Genomic DNA, 18,499 nt, shown 5'->3' with positions numbered 1-18,499 from the left:
CAAAACCCACCCAAGGAACACCCAAACCCACCCAAGGAACACCCAAAATCCACCCAAAGAATATCCAAAATCCACCCAAAGAACATCCAAAATCCACCCAAGGAACACCCAAAATCCACCCAAGGAACACCCAAAACCCACCCAAGGAACACCCAAACCCACCCAAGGAACACCCAAACCCCACCCAAGGAACACCCAAACCCACCCAAGGAACACCCAAAACCCACCCAAGGAACACCCAAAACCCACCCAAGGAACACCCAACCTTCCCCCAAACTCCACCCAAGGCTCCCCCAACCTTCCCCGCCCTTCTCCCACCCCCCATGACCCAACACTTGCTTCTGGCCAGCCCGGTGCTGGGCGAGACGTTCTGCTGGTCGCGCTTGGCCTTGATGTATCGGCAGCAGTCGAGGAAGGCGCGGACGCAGGGCTCGCCCTCCTGGATGTACTCGCTCCTCTTCTCGCAGCTGTGCCCCATCGGGTTGTCCCTCATCCCGTCCTCGCAGCATTTCCGTTCCAGTTTGTCCGAGTACTCGGCCGCTGCCGGACGCGGGGACAGGGCTGGGAGCAGCCCCGGCGGCCTCGGGGATGGGGATGTTGAGGATGGAGATGGGAATGGGGACATTGGGAGGGTGGGACACTCTGCTGGCACTCGGTTGGGAATGGGGACGTCAGGAATGGGGATGTTGGGATTGGGGATGTCAGGAATGGGGACATTGGGGATGGGGATGTTGGGGATGGGGATATTGGGGATGGGATGTTTGGGAATGGGGACGTTGAGAATGGGGATGTTAAGCATGGGGACGTTGGGAATGGGGATGTTTGAGATGTTGGAATTGGGGATGTTGGGATTGGGGATGTTGGGAATGGGGATGTTGGGATTAGGGATGTTGGGGATGGGGACATTGAGGATGGGGACATTGAGAATGGGGACCTTGGGGGTGTGGGACACTCTGGTGACTTTTGGGATATGGGAAACGCTGGGGATCCTTGGGACATGGCACACTGGTGGCCTTTGAGACAAGGGGACACTCCAGTGGTCTTTATGACATGGGACACCCTGGTGGCCCTGAGGGACAAGGTAAACCAGTACTGATTGGGACACGAGAAACTCTTGGTGGCCCTCAGGGACACGGGACATTTTGGTGGCCTGCAGGGACATGGGACACTCTTGGTGGCTCTCAGGGGTGTGGGACACTGGTATTGACTGGGACATGGGACACTCTGGTGGCCTTTGGGACACAAGATGCTGTGGGACACTGGTGGCCCTCAGGGACAAGGGACACCCTGGTGACCTTGGGGACAAGGGGCACCGTGGTGACCCCAGAGGCGCAGGGGGACAAAGGACGCTCTGGTGACCTTGGGGACAAGGGACAGCCCAGTGCCACCTACCCTTGGTGCCCTTGTACTCGGCCAGTGCCAGCGAGCGGCGCTTGCGTTTGGCAGGCTGGGGACAGTGGACCTCTGGGGACAGAGGGGACACTGGTCAGGATGTCACAGTGTCACCTCCCAAAGTTCAGGGTCACTGCCCCATCCCTGAAGTGTCACCTCTCTGTCCCTGAGGTATCACCTCCCTGAGATGCCACCTCCCCTGTCCCTGAGATGTCACCCCCTCCATCCCTGAGGTGTCACCTCCCTGTCTCCAAGGTGTGACCTCCCCATCCCCAAGGTGTCATCTCTGAAGAGTCACCTCCTCTGTGCCTGAGGTGTCACACTCCTGAAGTGTCACCTCCTCCATCTTTGAGATGTCACCTCTCCCACTCCTGAAATGTCACCTCCCCTGTCCCTGAGGTGCCACCTGCCCCATCCCTGAGGTGTCACCTTCCCTGTCCCTGAGGTGTCACCTCCTCTATCCCTGAGATGCCACCTCCTCCACCCCTGAATGTCACCTCTCCCACTCCTGAAGCGCCACCTGCCCCATCCCTGAGGTGCCACCTGCCCCATCCCTGAGGTGTCACCTCCCCTCTCCTCGAGGTGTCACATTCCTGAAGTGTCACCTGCTCCATCCCTGAGGTGCCACCTGCCCCATCCCTGAGGTGTCACCTCCCCTCTCCTCGAGGTGTCACATTCCTGAAGTGTCACCTGCCCCATCCCTGAGGTGCCACCTCCCTGTCCCTGAGGTGCCACCGCCGCTGTCCCTACCTGACCGCTGTGGGGTGGTGACCTGGACGTTGCTGGCCAGGCTCAGGCCAGCGTCCTTGAAGACACCGATGTTGTCCCTGCCGCTGCCCGCCGTGCAGCCGATGTCACTTCTCTCCACCGTGTCCCAAACCTGCGCCCACAGGGACAGCTGTGACGGCCACTGCCACCACTCAGGGACAATGGGGACAGCTGAGATGGCCACTGCCACCACTCGGGGACAGTGGGAACAGATGTGATGGCCACTGCCACCACTCGGGGACAACTGTGATGGCCATTGTCACCACGCGGGGACAGTGGGGACAGGAACTGCTGTGACTGCCACCACTTGGGGACAGTGGGGACAGGTACAGCTGTGATGGCCATTGCCACCACTCAGGGACAGCTGTGATGGCCACTGCCACCACTCGGGGACAGTAGGAACAGCTGTGATGGCCACTGCCACCACTTGGGGACAGCTGAGATGGCTACTGCCACCACCCAGGGACAGCTGTGACAGTCACTGCCACCACTCAGGGATGACAGGGACAGGGACATCTGTGATGGCCACCACCACCAGGGGACAACAAGGACAGCCATGATGGCCACCACCAGGGGACAGTGACATCTGTCATGGCCACCACCAGAGGACAACCATGATGGCCACCACCTGAGCATGCTGGGGACAGCCACATGGCCACCCCTTGGGGACATCGAGGGCCACCCACCCTGCTCTGGGTGAGCTTGTTCTTCTTGCTGAGGACGAAGACGCCCTTGTCCACGGCCACCAGCCCCACGTGGGCCTTGTGGTCGCCCTCGATGCGCAGCCTCATCGGCGTCCCCGGCTCGTGGACGCGGTTGTCACCTTCTGTCGCCCCCTTCACCACCAGCTGTCACAGACACGGGGAGGGTGACGTCCCCAGGGTGTCCCCAAAAATGCGGGCGATGCCAAGGTTGGGCCACCAGGGGTGGTTGGTGGCCACGGGCTTCATGTCTGGGCCAAGTGACACCGAATCCCCACCGGGGGGTACCCAGGTCCCCCAAATCCTTCCAAAGGTCCCCAGGTCCCTCAATGTCCCCCCCAAACCCCTCAAGGACCCCAAAAATCCCTCAGGGGCCCCCAAGTGCCTCAAGGACCCCCCAAGTCACTCAAAAGTCCCTAAAGGACCCCCCAAACTCCTCAAAGTCCCCCCAAACCCCTCAAGAGCCCCCCAAACCCTTCCAAAAGTCCCTCAAGAGCCCCCAGGTCCCTCAAGGGCTCCCCAAACCCTTCAAGGATCCCCCAAGTCCCTTAAGCATCCCCCAAACCCTTCCAAAATTCCCTCAGACCCTTCCAAAAGTCCCTCAAGAGCCCCCCCAAGTCCCTCAAGGACCCCCAAGTCCCTCAAGGGCCCCCCAAACCCCTCAAGAGCCCCCCAGACCCTTCCAAAAGTCCCTGAAAAGCCCCCAAGTCCCTCAAGGTCCTCCCAAACCCTTCCAAAAGTCCCTCAAGAGCCCCTCCCCCAAGTCCCTCAAGGACCTCCAAGTCCCTCAAGAGCCCCCTAGGACCCTCAAGGTTCCCCCAAACTTCTCAAGGGCCCCCCAAGTCCCCCAGACCCTTCTAAAAGTCCCTCAAGATCCCCCCAAATCCCTCAAGAGCCTCCCAGACCCTTCCAAAAGTCCCTCAAAAGCCCCTCAGTTCCCTCAAGGTGCTCCCAAACCTCTCCCAAAGTCCCTCAAGGATCTCCCAAATCCCTCAAGGGCCCCTGGGGTCAGCGGTGGCCACTGACCGTGCCCATGCAGGTGTCAAGACCCCTCCGAAAGTCCCTCAAGAGCCCCCAAACACCTCAAGGGCTCCCCAGATACCTCAAGGACCCCTGAGCCCCTCAAGAGCCCCCCAAACCCTTCCAAAAGTCCCTCAAAAGCCCCCCAAGTCCCTCAAAAACCCCCAGGTCCCTCAAGGACCCCCCAAACCGTTCCAAAAGTACCTCAAGGGCCCCTCAAATCCCTCAAAAGCCCCCAGCTCTCTCAAGGCCCTCCCCAAACCCTTCTAAAAGTTCTTCAAGGGCCTCCCAAACCCCTCAAGGACCCGCAAGTCCCTCATGAGTCCCCTAGGTCCCTCAAGGGCTCCTCAAACCCCTCAAGGGTCCCCCAAACCCTTCCAAAAGTCCCTCAAGGGCCCCTGGGGCCAGCAGTGGCCACCAATCATGTCCATGTAGGTGTCCAGACCCCTCCAAAAGTCCCTCAAGAGCCCACCAGGACCCTCAAGGGCCCCCCAAATCCCTCAAGGAGCCCCCAAACCCCTCAAGAGCCCTCCAAACTCCTCAAGAGCCCTCCAGACCCTTCCAAAAGTCCGTCATGAGTCCCCCAAGTCCCTCAAAAGCCCCCAAGTCCCTCCAGGTGCTCTCAAACCCTTCCAAAAGTCCCTCAAGGACGACCCAGGTCGCTCAAGGACCCCCAAGTCCCTTAAGAACCCCTGGGGCCAGCGGTGGCCACCGACCGTGCCCATGCAGGTGTCCTTGACGTCCACCCAGACGGAGTCGGCTACGATCTCGCCGGGCAGCACGAAGTAATAGGCCACAATGCGGAACGAGGGGATGAGATCGGGTGTCACCGGCAGCGTCATGGTCACCAAACTCTGGCCGGCCTCGTGCCGCTGCCGGCCGGCTCGCAGGATGCGGCCTTTGCTCATGATCTGCGAAGAAAACGCCGGCGTGGTGGCCACCTGCGCGCCCAGGCGGCCCAAGCCGAGGGAGCGGCGGTACCCACCACGTAGGTGAAGAACGGGACGGAGTTCCGGACGTTGTTGTTGCTGGTCTTGAGGTGGAAGTTGACGGCCAGGTTGTCGCCGGGTTGTAGCTCGGTGGCGGGCACCGCCAGGTGCAGGAAGTTGCCCGAGTTGCCCTGGCTGCGGTAGGCCTCGGCCGTCATTTGCCGCGAGGCCTGGCGCTCGGCGGGTAGCCCTGCCTGGGCCGTGCGCACCTGGGATGGGGAAACGGTGGCACTCGGTCAGCGGGGCTGGGGTGGGGTCAGTGTGGAGGGTTTGGCCGCCACAGAGGGCTTGGCCACCACAGAGGGCTTGGTCATTGTGGAGGTGTGTTGGTCATCATGGAGATTTTGGCCACTGTGCAGGTCTCAGCCACCATGAAGGTCTTGGCCACCACAGAGGTCTTGGCCACCACTATGGAGGTTTTGGCCACCATAAAGGTCTTGGCCATCATGGAATTGTGTTCGTCATCATGGAGGTTTTGGCCACCCTGAAGGTCTTGGCCATCATGGAAGTATGTTGGCCATCATGGAGATTTTGGTTACCATAAAGGTCTTGGCCATCATGGAGGTGTGTTGGTCATCATGGAGGTCTTGGCCATCATGGAGGTGTATTGGCTACCATAAGGTCTTGGCCATCATGGAGGTGTGTTGGTTATTATGAAGGACTTGGCCACCATTATGGAGGTTTTGGCTACCACAAAGTTCTTTGCTATCATGGAGGTGTGTTGGTCATAATGGAGATTTTGGCCACTGGGGAGGTCTTGGCCACTGTGGTGGTCTTGGTCACCATAAAAGTTTTGGTCATCATGGAGGTCTTGGTCATCATGGAGGTGTGCTGGTCATCATGGAGATTTTGGCCACTGTGGAGGTCTCGGCCACCATAAAGGTCTTGGCCACCACTATGGAGGTCTTGGCCACCATAAAGGTCTTGGCCACCATAGAGGGTTTGGCCACCATGGAGGTGGGCTGGTCATCACGGAGATTTTGACCACTGTGGAGATCTCAGCCACCACAGAGGTCTTGGCCACCACTATGGAGGTTCTGGCCACCATAAAGGTCTTGGCCATCATGGAGGTGTGTTGGTCATCATGGAGATTTTGGCCACTGTGGCGGTCTTGGCCACCACTATGGAGGTCTTGACCACCTCTGTGGAGGGCTGGGTCACCATAGAGGACTTGGTCACCACTGAGGAGGGTTTGGCCACCACAGAGGTCTTGGCCACCACAGAGGTCTTGGCCACCATGGAGGTGTGTTGGTCATCATGGAGATTTTGGCCATTATGGAGTCTTGGTCACCACTATGGAGGTTTTGGCCACCATGAAGGTCTCGGCCACCACAGAGCTCTTGCCCACCCTGGAGGTCTTGGCCCCCAATCCTGCTGTCCCGTCCCTTGGTGACCACAACCATGCCTCACTCCGGCCACCTCAAGCCCCAGGTCACTCGCCCAGCCCCTGGGCCACCCCAGGGCCACCGCGGTGTCCCCACTCACGGTGATGGGCACGCTGTCCTTGTTGGCCGGCATGTTGAGCACCAGCCTGGCCGTGCCGTCGCGCTGGGTGGACACCTGGCCCTGGAAACCATCGGCCTGGACGGTGACACGCGGGGCCGGGGACTGGTCGGGGTTGGTGACATAAACCTGGAGGGGACAGCGGGGGACACGGGGACGTTACAGGGGGACGTGGAGTGAGGAGACACTGGGACAGGGTGGTGGCACTAGGAAGGGACACTGGGACAGGGTGGTGGCACTGAGAAGGGACACTGGGACAGGGTGGTGGCACCAGGAAGGGGTACTGGGAAGGGATGGTGGCACTGGGAAGGGACACTGGGACAGGGTAGTGGAACTGGGAAAGGCCACTGGGAAGGGATGGTGGCATTGGGAAGGGACAATGACACTGGGAAGGGACACTGGGACAGTGTGGTGGCACTGGGAAGGGGCACTGGGAAGGGATGGTGGCACTGGGAAGGGAAAATGACACTCGGAAGGGCTGGTGGTACTGAGAAGTGACACTGGGAAGGGACAATGACACTGGGAAGGGTTGGTGGCACTGGAAAGGGACACTGGGATGCGGTGGTGGCACTGGGACAGGACACTGGCACCAGGAAGGGATGATGGCACCAGGAAGGGACAATGACACTGGAATGGGGTGGTGGCACTGGGACAGGGTGGTGGCATTGGAAAGGGACACTGGGATGGGGTGGTGGCACTGGGACGGGACACTGGGATGGGGTGGTGGCACCACAAGAAGGGATGGTGGCACTGGGAAAAGGACGCTGGGATGCGGTGGTGGCACTGGGAAGGAACACTGCCACCAGGAAGGGATGATGGCACCAGGAAGGGACAATGACACTGGGATGGGGTGGTGACACTGGGAGGGGACACTGCCACCAGGAAGGGCCACCCCAGTGCCACAGGGACAGCCCGCGGTCCCCAGCCCCTCTCAGGTGACACAGGGACATCACCTCCAGCCATCTCCTCCACCCCCAACCCCAGCTGTGCCCCGTCCCCACCCCAGGCCAGGCCACCCCCTGTGCCACCACACCAGGCCACCACTGTCCCCAAGATGTCACCAACCGTGAGGTCAAAGGGCATCCCCGGTTTGAAGTACTTGGGGGTGTGCGTGAAGTGGATGCTGTAGGGGGACGTCACGATCTGGATGCCACCGCGCTGGGCCTCCACCATGTCACTGCCTGTGGGGACACCGCGGTGTCACCTGGGGTCCCTGTGACCCATCCCAGGTGTCCTCTATCCCAGGTGTACCCTCACTGTCCCTGTCCCCTCCCTGTGTCCCCCTGCCACCACCGCACTGGGCCTCCACCATGTCACTGCCTGTGGGGACACCGTGGTGTCACCTGGGGTCCCTGTGACCCATCCCAGGTGTCCCCTGTCCCAGGTGTCCCTCCTGTGTCCCCTCACTGTCCCCGTCCCCTCCCTGTGTCCCCCTGTCTCCACCATGTCACTGCCTGTGGGGACACCGTGGTGTCACCTGGGGTCCCTGTCCCCTGTCCCAGGTGTCCCTCCACTGTCTCTGTCCCCCCATGTCCCCCTGCTGTCCCATGTGTCCCCTCACTGTCCCTGTCCCCATTGTCCCCCCGTCATTCCTGACCTGTCTCCCCCCACTGTTCCTGTCGCCCACCGTGTCCTGTGTGTCCCCTCGCTGTCCCTGTCCCCTCCCGTGTCCCCACACAGACCTGACTCGGTGATGACGGTGACAGTGACATAGAGGGAGTGTCCCACGAGCTCCTGGGGGTTGGGGAAGCGCTCGCGCAGGTGAGCCATGGACAGCACGGCCTCGGCGTCACCGTCCACCACCTGGGGACATGGGGACAGGGTTGGGGACAGGTTTAGAACAGGCTTGGGGACAGCACAGCCTCAGCATCACCATCCACCACCTGGGGACATGGGGACAGGGTTAGGACAGGGTTAGGACAGGACTGGGGACAGCAAGGCCTTGGCATCACAGTCCACCACCTGGGGACATGGGGACAGCGTTGGGGACAAGGACAGGAACAGAGACAGGGTTAGGACAGGTTTGGGGGCAGGGTTGGGGACAGGGTTGGGTACAGGGACAATGCCATGGTTGGGGACAAGGACAAGGACTCGGACTGGGACAGGGACAGGAATGGGGGCAGGGACAATGTCAGGGCTGGGGACAGGGACAGAGACAGTGTTGGGGACAAGGACAGGGACAGTGCCAGGGTTGGGGCCAGGGCCAGGGAGAGTGACAGGGTTAGGGACAGCACGAGGGTTGGGGACAGTGCCAGGGTTGGGGTCAGGGTTGGGGACAGGGACAGGGTTGGGGACAGTGCCAGGGTTCGGGACAGGGCAGTGCCAGCACTGGGAACAGTTCCAGGGTTGGGGACAGGGACAGGGTAGGGGACAGTGGCAGAGTTGGGGACAGTGGCAGGGTTGGGGACAGTGGCAGGGTTGGGGACAGTGGCAGCTGACCGGCACGCGCCGCAGGGACTGCGGGATGCTCCTCTTCTCATCGTCCACCATGACCCCGAAGAGCACGAAGGCCGTCCCCTCCAGGCGCTTCCCGTACAGGTACCTGGGGACAGCCACCGTGTCACCGTGTGTCACCGTGTGTCACTGTGTGTCACCGTGTCATTGTGTGGCACTGTCACTGTGTGTCACTGTGTCACTGTGTGTCACCGGGTCACTGTGTGTCACTGTGTGTCACCGTGTGTAACTGTGTCACTGTGTGTCACCATGTCACCGTGTGTAACCATGTCATTGTGTGTCACTGTGTCACTGTGTCACCGGGTCACTGTGTGTCACTGTCATTGTGTGCCACCATGTGTCACTGTGTGTCACTGTGTCACTGTGTGTCACCATGACCCCAAAGAGTACGAAGGCCGCCCCCTCCAGGCGCTTCCCGCACAGGTACCTGGGGACAGCCACTGTGTCACCATGTGTCACCGGGTCACCGTGTGTCACTGTGTGTCACCGTGTCACAGTGTCACCGTGTGTAACTGTGTCACCGTGTGTCACTGTGTATCACCGTCCCCTCCAGGCGCTTCCCGTACAGGTACCTGGGGACAGCCACCGTGTCACCATGTGTCACCATGCGTCACCGTGTGTCACCATGTCATTGTGTGTCACTGTCACTGTGTTACTGTGTGTCACCATGTCACTGTGTGTCACTGTGTGTCACCATGTGTCACTGTGTCAATGTGTGTCACCGTGTCAGTCTGTCAGTGTATCACTGTGTGTCACTGTCACTGTGTCACCATGTCACCATGTCACTGTGTCACTGTGTGTCACTGTGTCACTGTATCACACTGTGTTACTGTGTCACACTGTCACTGTGTCACTGTGTCACTGTGTCACTGTGTCACACTGTGTTACTGTGTCACACTGTCACCGTGTCACCGTGTCACTGTGTCACCGTGTGTCACTGTGTCAATGTGTGTCACCGTGTCAGTCTGTCAGTGTATCACTGTGTGTCACTGTCACTGTGTCACCATGTCACCATGTCACCATGTCACTGTGTCACTGTGTGTCACTGTGTGTCACTGTGTTCCCATGTCCCCATCCTGTCACCCCTGTCCCTGTCACCTCATCCCTGCCATCACCACCGATGTCACCGTATCCCCCTGTGTCCCCCTGTGTCCCCCCCTCACCCTCCAACCTGTCCCCATGCCACTCCCAGGGTCAGATCAGAGCTGTCCCTTGTCCCCTGTCCCTGTCCCCTGTCCCCGTTCCCTGTCCCTGTCCCCCCAAGGGGACACTTTTGGTGTCACCTGGCCAGGATGGACACCCGGAAATCCTCCTGGCGGTCGATGTACAGGAACTTCTCCTCGGGCTCCACAGACACCTCAAAACTCGGCAGCACTGCAGGGGTGACACCGTGACACCGATGCCACCCCTTGGGGACAATCCCCACCCCCACGGTGACACCGGTGCCACCCCTTGGGGACAATCCCTGCACCCACCATATTCCTTGACCTCGAACTGGGTGCTGAAAACCTGATCCGGAGAATCCTCGAATTTGGCCGAGATCGTCCACATGCCCAGGCTGCGAGAGGTGGCAGGGAGGTGACAATGAGGGGACAGCTCCGGGGATGTCCCCAGGCCACCACAGGGGGAGGTGACACCCACCTGATGACCTCGGGCAGGTTGTGGTTGAGGGACAGGATCCCGGTTTTCATCGGGGACGACACCGAGACTTGTTTGACGATGACGTTGTCGGGCGTCTGAGGGGACACGCGCGGGGTGGGGACACGGTGGCACGGGTGGCATCGTGTCACCCACCCCAGTGTCACCCTTGTGTCACCCAAGGGCACCCACCTTGAACTCCACAATGACGGTCTTGGCTATCGGCTGCATGAGGTGGTCAACGGTGAAGAGGCGGCAGAGGACTGGGAGGGGACAATGGGGACAAGGTGAGAGGGGACAAGGACAGCGTGGGGACATGGGGGACAGGGTGAGAGAGGACCCTGGGGACAAGGTGAGGGGACAATGGGGACACAGGGGACAAGGTGAGGGGACAATGGGGACACGGTGAGAGGGGACAAGGACAGGATGGGGACAATGGGGACACGGTGAGAGGGGACACTGGGGACACAGGGGACAAGGACAGGGTGGGGACATGCGGTACATGGTGAGAGGGGACAAGAACAGGGTGGGGACAAGGGGGACAAGGTGAGAGGGGACGCTGGGGACAAGGTGAGAGGGGACACAGGGGACAAGGTGGGAGACACTACGGACACTGGGGACAAGGTGAGAGGGGACACTGGAGACACAGGGGACAAGGACAGGATGGGGACGCAGGGGACAAGGTGAGGGGACAATGGGGACAAGGACAGGGTGGGGACATGGGGGACAGGGTGAGAGGGGACACTGGGGACAAGGTGAGGGGACACTGGGGACAATGTGGACAAGGTGAGGGGACACAGGGGACAAGGTGAGAGGGGACAAGGTGAGAGAGGACACTGGGGACAAGGGCAGGGTGGGGACACTTGGAGACATCCAGCAGTGGGTGGGGACACTGGGGACAAGGTGAGAGGGGACAAGGACAGAGTGGGGACACTTGGGAACAAGGTGGGGGGACACTGGGGACAAGGTGAGGCCAGGTTTGGGGACACCCAGCACTGGGAGGGGACACTGGGGACAAGGTGAGCAGGGACAGGACAGGGACACTGCATCCCTCTGGGGACATCACAGCGAGGTCCCCAAATGGGTGCTGGGGTCCTGCACTGTGAGGTGACACTGCCACCACCTGAGGTGGCACCGAGGGGACGCCCTAAGGTGTCATGGAAGGGTGGCACAGGTGACACGGGTGCCACCAAGTCCCCAAGGTGCCACGAAGAGAGGAGTCAGCACCCCAAGATGTCCCCATGCCTGTGGTGTCCCCACAGTGTCCCCATCCCCGTGATGTCCCTAGGTGTCCCTGTGGTGCCCCCAGATGTCCCCAGCTAACCAGAGTTGTCCCCAGCTGTCCCTGCGGTGTCCCCAGATGTCCCCAGGTAACCACAGTTGTCCCCAGTTGTCCCTGCAGTGTCCCCAGATGTCCCAATGAATCCCCAGGTGTTCCTGCGGTGTCCCCAGCTGTCCCCACACCTGTCTCCAACTGTCCCCAGCTGTCCCCAGCTGTCCCTGCAGTGTCCCTGTGATGTCCCTGCGGTGTCCCCAGCAGTCCATGTGGTGTCCCCAGCTGTCCCCTGCTGTGCCCATGTGTCCCCCACTGTCCCCATGTGTCCCTTGCTGTCCCCACAATGTCCCCAGCTGTCCCTGCAGTGTCCCCCACTGTCCCCACAGTGTTCCTCCACTGTCCCCCGTTGTCCCCTGTTGTCCCCAGCTGCCCCCAGCTGTCCCTGCAGTGTCCCTAGAGTGTCCCCAGCTGCCCCCAGCTGTCCCTACAGTGTCCCTAGAGTGTCCCCAGCTGTCTCCAGCTGTCCCTGCTCTGTCCCTGCAGTGTCCCCAGCTGTCCCCACAGAGTCCCCATGTATCCCCAGCTGTCCCTGCAGTGTCCCTAGAGTGTCCCCATCTGTCTCCAGCTGTCCCTGCTCTGTCCCTGCAGTGTCCTCCACTGTCCCGGCAGCGGCTGTAGCTGTCCTTCACTGTCCCTGCAGTGTCCCCCTCTGTCCTTCACTGTCCCTGAGCTGTCGCCGTAGTGTCCCTGCAGTGTCCCCGCAGTGTCCCCGCAGTGCCCCCGCTGTCCCCGGCTCACCGGTGGCCCCGGGGGTGTAGATGGGTTTGTCGGTCTGCACGAAGATGTGGCCGCTCTGCAGTGACACCAGCAGCACCTTCTCCAGTATCACATCGGCCACCCGCGCTGTCACCGTCACGAACTGCTTCCCCGGCGCCGGCGGCAGCAGCTTGGCGGGCACCTGCGGGGACATTGGGGACAGTGGGGACATCTGTGGGGACACTGGGGACATTGGGGATATTGTGGACAGTGGAGACACTGGGGACAGTGGGGACACTGGGGACATTGGGGACAGTGGGGACATCTAAAGGGACATTGGGGACCTTGGGGACACCCAGGGGGACAGGGGACAATGGGGACATTGGGGACATCTGTGGGGACAGGGGACAGTGGGGACATCAGTGGGGACATTGGGGACATCAGTGGGGACAGGGGACAGCAGCAGTGGCCACCCCTCTGTCCCCTCCCCTCCGGCCATTCCAAGGTCCGGCCGCCATTTCCCATCCCGGCCACCACTGACCACGGGGACAATGACCCGGACGGGGACCGGGGGGGTGACAGTGACCCCGGACAGTGACCGGGGGTGGGGACAGTGAGCAGGGGGAGGTGACAATGACCTGGGGGTGGTGACAATGACAATGCCACTTCAGGGGGTGGTGACAATGACCAGGGGGGTGGTAACAATGACCCGGGGGTGGTGACAGTGACCAGGGGGAGGTGACAGTGAGCAGGGGGATGGCGACAATGACCAGGGGGTGGTGACAGTGATCCAGGGGGTGGGGACAGTGACAATGCCACCTCAGGGGGCGGTGACAACGACTCGGGGGTGGTGACAGCGACCAGGGGGTGGTGACAATGACAATGCCACCTCGGGGGATGGTGACAACCACCCGGGGAGAGGTGACAACCACCAGGGGTGGAGACAACGAAGAGGGGGTGGTGACAGTGACCGTGCGGTGGGGACAATGACAAGGGGGAGGTGACAATGACCATGGGGAGGTGGCAGTGACAATGCCACTTCAGGGGGTGGTGACAATGACCAGGGGTGGTGACAGTGACCTGGAGGGTGGTGACAACGACCCGAGGGAGGTGACAATGACATCACCACCTCAGGGGGTGGTGACAACCACCCGGGGGGAGGTGACAATGGCTCGGGGGTGATGACAACGACCCAGTGGGAGGTGACAGTGCCAAGGCCACCCTACCTTGATGGTGACCGTGGCCATCATGCCCTGGTCCGGGCTCAGCTGGGCGTGGGTCTGGAACAGGACCTGGCGCTTCTGGGGGAAATCCTGGACCAGCAGCAAGGCCTCGGCGGCCGCGGCCAAACCGGGAGCCTCCAGGAGCAGCAGCTCCTCGGACTCCAACCGGAGCACGGCCGGGGTCACCATGGTCACCCTGCAAGGGAGCCTAAATCACCTAAACCGGCCCAAAATGGAACCCAAAATGGGATCCTGAATCATCTAAACCAGCCCCGGGAGCCTCCAGGACCAGCAGTTTCTTGGACTTCAGGCGGAGCACGGCCGGAGTCACCATGGTCACCCTGGAATGTTCCTAAATCACCTAAACCAGCCCAAAATGTGACCCAAAATGGGATCCTAAATCACCTAAACCAGCCCTGGGGGCCTCCAGGACCAGCAGCTCCACGAATTCGAACCAGAGCACAGCTGGGGTCACCATGGTCACCCTCAAATGGGATCCTAAATCACCTAAACCATCTCAAAATGGGATCCTAAATCACCTAAACCAGCCCAAAATGGGATCCTAAATCAACTAAACCAACCCAAAATGGGATCCTAAATCACCTAAAACCCATCCAAAATCCCCAAAAATGGGATCCTAAATCAACCCTGGAATGGAATCCTAAATCCCCAAAACCTCCAGGACCAGCAGCTCCTCGGACTCCGACCGGAGCACGGCCGGGGTCACCATGGTCACCCTGAAATGTTCCTAAATCACCTAAACCGGCCCAAAACGGGATCCCAAATCACCTAAACCAGCCCGGAACGGGATCCTAAATCCCCAAAACCACCCCAGGGGCCTCCAGGACCAGCAGCTCCTCGAATTCCAACCAGAGCACGGCCGGAGTCACCGTGGTCACCCTGAAATGATCCTAATTCACCTAAACCGGCCTGGAACAGGATCCTAAATCACCTAAACCATCCAAAATCCCCCAAAACGGGATCCTAAATCAACCCTGGAATGGGATCCTAAATCCCCAAAACTTCCAGGACCAGCATCTCCTCGGACTCCAGGCGGAGCACGGCCGGGGTCACCATGGTCACCCTGCAAGGGAGCCTAAATCACCTAAACCGGCCCAAAACAGGATCCTAAATGGGATCCTAAATCAACTAAACTGGCCTGGAATGGGATCTTAAATCAACCCTGGAACAGGATCCTAAATCCCCAAAACCACCCTGGGGGCCTCCAGGACCAGCAGCTCCTCGGACTCCAACCGGCGCACGGTCGGAGTCACCATGGTCACCCTGAAATGATCCTAAATCACCTAAACCATCCCAAAATGGGATCCTAAATCAACTAAACCAACCCAAAATGGGATCCTAAATCATCTAAACCAGGCTGGAACAGGATCCTAAATCACCTAAACCATCCCAAAAATGGGATCCTACATCACCTAAACCGACCCAAAACGGGACCCAAAATGGGATCCTAAATCAACTAAACCAACCCAAAATGGGATCCTAAATCACCTAAAACCCATCCAAAATCCCCAAAAATGGGATCCTAAATCAACCCTGGAACGGCATCCTAAATTCCCAAAACCTCCAGGACCAGCAGCTCCTCGGACTCCAGGCGGAGCACGGCCGGGGTCACCATGGTCACCCTGCAAGGGATCCTAAATCACCTAAACCGGCCTGGAACAGGATCCTAAATCACCTAAACCAGCCTGGAACGGGGATCCTAAATCACCTAAACCATCCAAAATCCCCAAAATGGGATTGTAAATCACCTAAATCACCCCAAAATGCGTTCCTAAATCACCTAAAATCACTCAAAAACCCCAAAATGGGATCCTAAATCCTCCAGGACCAGCAGCTCCTCGGACTCCAACCGGAGCATGGCCGGGGTCACCATGGTCACCCTGAAATGGGATCCTAAATCACCTAAACCGGCCTGGAATGAGAGCCTAAATCACCTAAACCATCCCAAAATGGGATCCTAAATCACCTAAACTGGCCTGAAACGGGATCCTAAATCACCTAAACCATCCCAAAAATGGGATCCTGATTCATCTAAACCAACCCAAAATGGGATCCTAAATCACCTAAAAACCATCCAAAATTCCCAAAAATGGGATCCTAAATCAACCCTGGAATGGGAACCCAAATCCCCAAAACCTCCAGGACCAGCAGCTCCTCGGACTCCGACCGGAGCACAGCCGGGGTCACCATGGTCACCCTGAAATGGGATCCTAAAGCACCTAAACCAGCCCAAAATGGGATTGTAAATCACCTAAATCACCCCAAAATGCGTTCCTAAATTACCTAAAATCACTCCAAAACCCCCAAAATGTGATCCTAAATCACCTAAAATGGTCCAAAAACCCCAAAATGTGTTCCTAAATCACCTAACACACCCAAAATAGGATCCTAAATCACCTAACCCACCCTGAAATGTTCCCGAATCACCTAAACCATCCGAAATCCCCAAAATTTGTTCCTAAATCACCTAACACAGCCAAAATCCCCAAAATGCGTTCCTAAATCACCTAAAATCACTTAAAATAAATAATTAAAAAAAAATTGTTCCTAAATCACCTAAACCAGCCTGGAATGGGATCCTAAATCACCTAAACCACCTAACACACCCAAAATGGGATCCTAAATCACCTAAAATCACCAAATTGTGTTCCTAAATCACCTGACACAGCTAGGGACACCAAAATGTGTTCCCAAATCACCTAAAATCACCCCAAAAAATCCCCAAAATTCGTTCCTAAATCACCGAACACAGTCCAAAAATGGAATCCTAAATCACCTAAACCACCCCAAAATGGGATCCTAAATCACCTAAACCACCCCAAAATGGGAACCTAAATCACCCAATCCACCCCAAAATGTGTTTCTAAATCACCTCACAAACCCCACAATGGGTTCCTAAATCACTTGGCACCCCGAGATTTGCAGTTTTGGGGGATTTGGGGGGGTCCCTTGGGGGGTTTTGGTTTTTTCTTTTTGAGATCCCGAATTTTGGGGGATCCCCAAAAGTTCTTGGGGGTCCCACGGGCGCGGGAGGGGGGTCCTGGGGGTCCCAAAAATGGAGATTGGGTGGGGAGAGCCCAAGGGAGATCCTGGGGGGGGTCCCAAGGGTGAGGGGGTCCCAAAAAAGGGGATTCCATGGGGGTCCCATGGGTGGGGGTCCCATGGATTTGGGGGGGTTCCAAAAAAGGGGATTCCATGGGGGGGTCACATGGATGGGTGGGGGTCCCATGGGGGTCCCATGGATTTGGGAGGTCCCAAAAATGGGGATTCCATGGGGGCCCCATAAAAGAGGATTCTATGGGGGTCCCATGGGTGGGGATCCCATGGATTTGGGGGGGGTTCCATGGGTAAGGTGTCCCAAAAAAAGGGGATTCCCTGGGGGTCCCATGGGTGGGATGAGTGGGGGTCCTATGAATTGGGGTTCCCATGGGTGGGGGTCCCAAAAATGGGGATTCCATGGGGGTCTCATGGGTGGGGGTCCCAAATTCGGGAATTGCGTGGGGGTCCCATGGATTTGGGAGGGGTCCCATGGGTGGGGGTCCCATAAAAGAGGATTCCATGGGGGTCCCATGGGTGGGGATCCCATGGATTTGGGGGGGGGGGGGGTCCCATGGGTAAGGTGTCCCAAAAAAGGGGATTCCATGGGGGTCCCATGGGTGGGATGAGTGGGGCTCCCATGGGTTGGGGGTCCCAAAAAAAGGGGATTCCATGGGGGGTCTCATGGGTGGGATGAGTGGGGGGTCCCATGGATTTGGAGGGGGTCCCATGGGTGGAGGATCCCAAAAATGGGGATTCCATGGGGGTCCCATAAGAGGGGATTCCATGGAGGTCCCACAGGTGGGTGGGCGGGGGTCCCACAGGTGGGCGGGGATCCCATGGATGGGGTGGGGGTCCCACAGGCGGGTGAGTGGGTCCCATGGGTGGGTGGGGGTCCCTTAGGTGGGTGGGGGTCCCATGGCTGAGTGGGGGTCCCATGGGTGAGTGGGGGTCCCACAGGTGGGTGGGCGGGGGTCCCATTAATTGGGGGATCCCATAGGTGAGTGAGGGTCCCACAGGTGGGTGGGCGGGGGTCCCAATCTCTCACAGCTTGGCGCGGGCGGGGGTCCCGAGCAGCGCCGCGAGGCCGAAGAGGAGGAGGAGGAGGAGGCGGGGGGGGCGCAGCGCCGGAGCCCCCATGGCCGCAGGGAGGCGACAGCGACAGCGACAGCGGCCACCAGGGGCCAGCGGGGGTCCCTTTATGGTGGCCCTGGTGGTTAATGGGTAACGCGAGCCCTGGGGCCACCCATGGGAGGGGGGTGGGGAGGGGGGGTCCGGTCATCCCCGGCCACCCCCGGCCACCTGCGGCCACCCACGGCCACCCCCGGCCACCCACGGCCACCCACGGCCACTCTTGGCCACTCTTGGCCACCTGCGGCCACCTGTGTGGGGGTGGGGGTGGGGTTGAGGAGGGGTCCCGCACCCTTGGGTGGCCCAGTGTGGGGGTTGGGAGCCCGCGGGGTGGGGGAGGGGCTGCCGGGAGGCGAGGTCGTTCCTCATTTCGGGGAAGGCGCCTGGCGCGGGGCCACCTCGGGGCTTGCGACATCGGCGGGGGCCACCCCCAGGGGGGGTCGCGACGGGGGGACACTGAGGGGACCTCCTGGAGACCCCCACCCCGATTGGTCATGGGCACCTGGGTGACACCTGAGAGCCCTGACAGGACCTGAGTGACCACCAGGAGTCCTGACAGGACCTGGACACCTGGACCTGGACACCTGGGTG

The 18,499-nt window shown here is 59.6% G+C and overlaps 1 protein-coding gene across 2 annotated transcripts in view; it reads right to left on the bottom strand.

The window, feature by feature from the left end:
* The window catches only part of C3 (complement C3), a 40,996-nt gene extending 23,037 nt beyond the window's left edge, over positions 1-17,959 (bottom strand). For both annotated transcript variants that reach the window (XM_033083824.1, XM_033083825.1), the window contains exons 1-17: positions 17,826-17,959; positions 13,724-13,916; positions 12,540-12,699; positions 10,658-10,728; positions 10,469-10,563; positions 10,303-10,385; positions 10,111-10,201; positions 8,813-8,915; positions 8,056-8,176; positions 7,439-7,554; positions 6,356-6,502; positions 4,867-5,079; positions 4,598-4,792; positions 2,847-3,008; positions 2,143-2,272; positions 1,393-1,464; positions 340-540 (exon numbers count right to left, since the gene is read on the bottom strand). In XM_033083824.1, coding sequence (XP_032939715.1) covers positions 340-540; positions 1,393-1,464; positions 2,143-2,272; positions 2,847-3,008; positions 4,598-4,792; positions 4,867-5,079; positions 6,356-6,502; positions 7,439-7,554; positions 8,056-8,176; positions 8,813-8,915; positions 10,111-10,201; positions 10,303-10,385; positions 10,469-10,563; positions 10,658-10,728; positions 12,540-12,699; positions 13,724-13,916; positions 17,826-17,917 — 2,245 coding nt within the window. In that variant the 5' untranslated portion in view covers positions 17,918-17,959. The remainder of the gene's footprint in view (positions 1-339; positions 541-1,392; positions 1,465-2,142; positions 2,273-2,846; positions 3,009-4,597; positions 4,793-4,866; positions 5,080-6,355; positions 6,503-7,438; positions 7,555-8,055; positions 8,177-8,812; positions 8,916-10,110; positions 10,202-10,302; positions 10,386-10,468; positions 10,564-10,657; positions 10,729-12,539; positions 12,700-13,723; positions 13,917-17,825) is intronic.
* Positions 17,960-18,499: the final 540 nt, after the last annotated feature.

The sequence above is a fragment of the Catharus ustulatus genome, chromosome 33 (genome assembly GCF_009819885.2).
Source record: "Catharus ustulatus isolate bCatUst1 chromosome 33, bCatUst1.pri.v2, whole genome shotgun sequence".
Taxonomy (NCBI): domain Eukaryota; kingdom Metazoa; phylum Chordata; class Aves; order Passeriformes; family Turdidae; genus Catharus; species Catharus ustulatus.
This window is presented reverse-complemented; position numbering and strand designations above follow the sequence as displayed.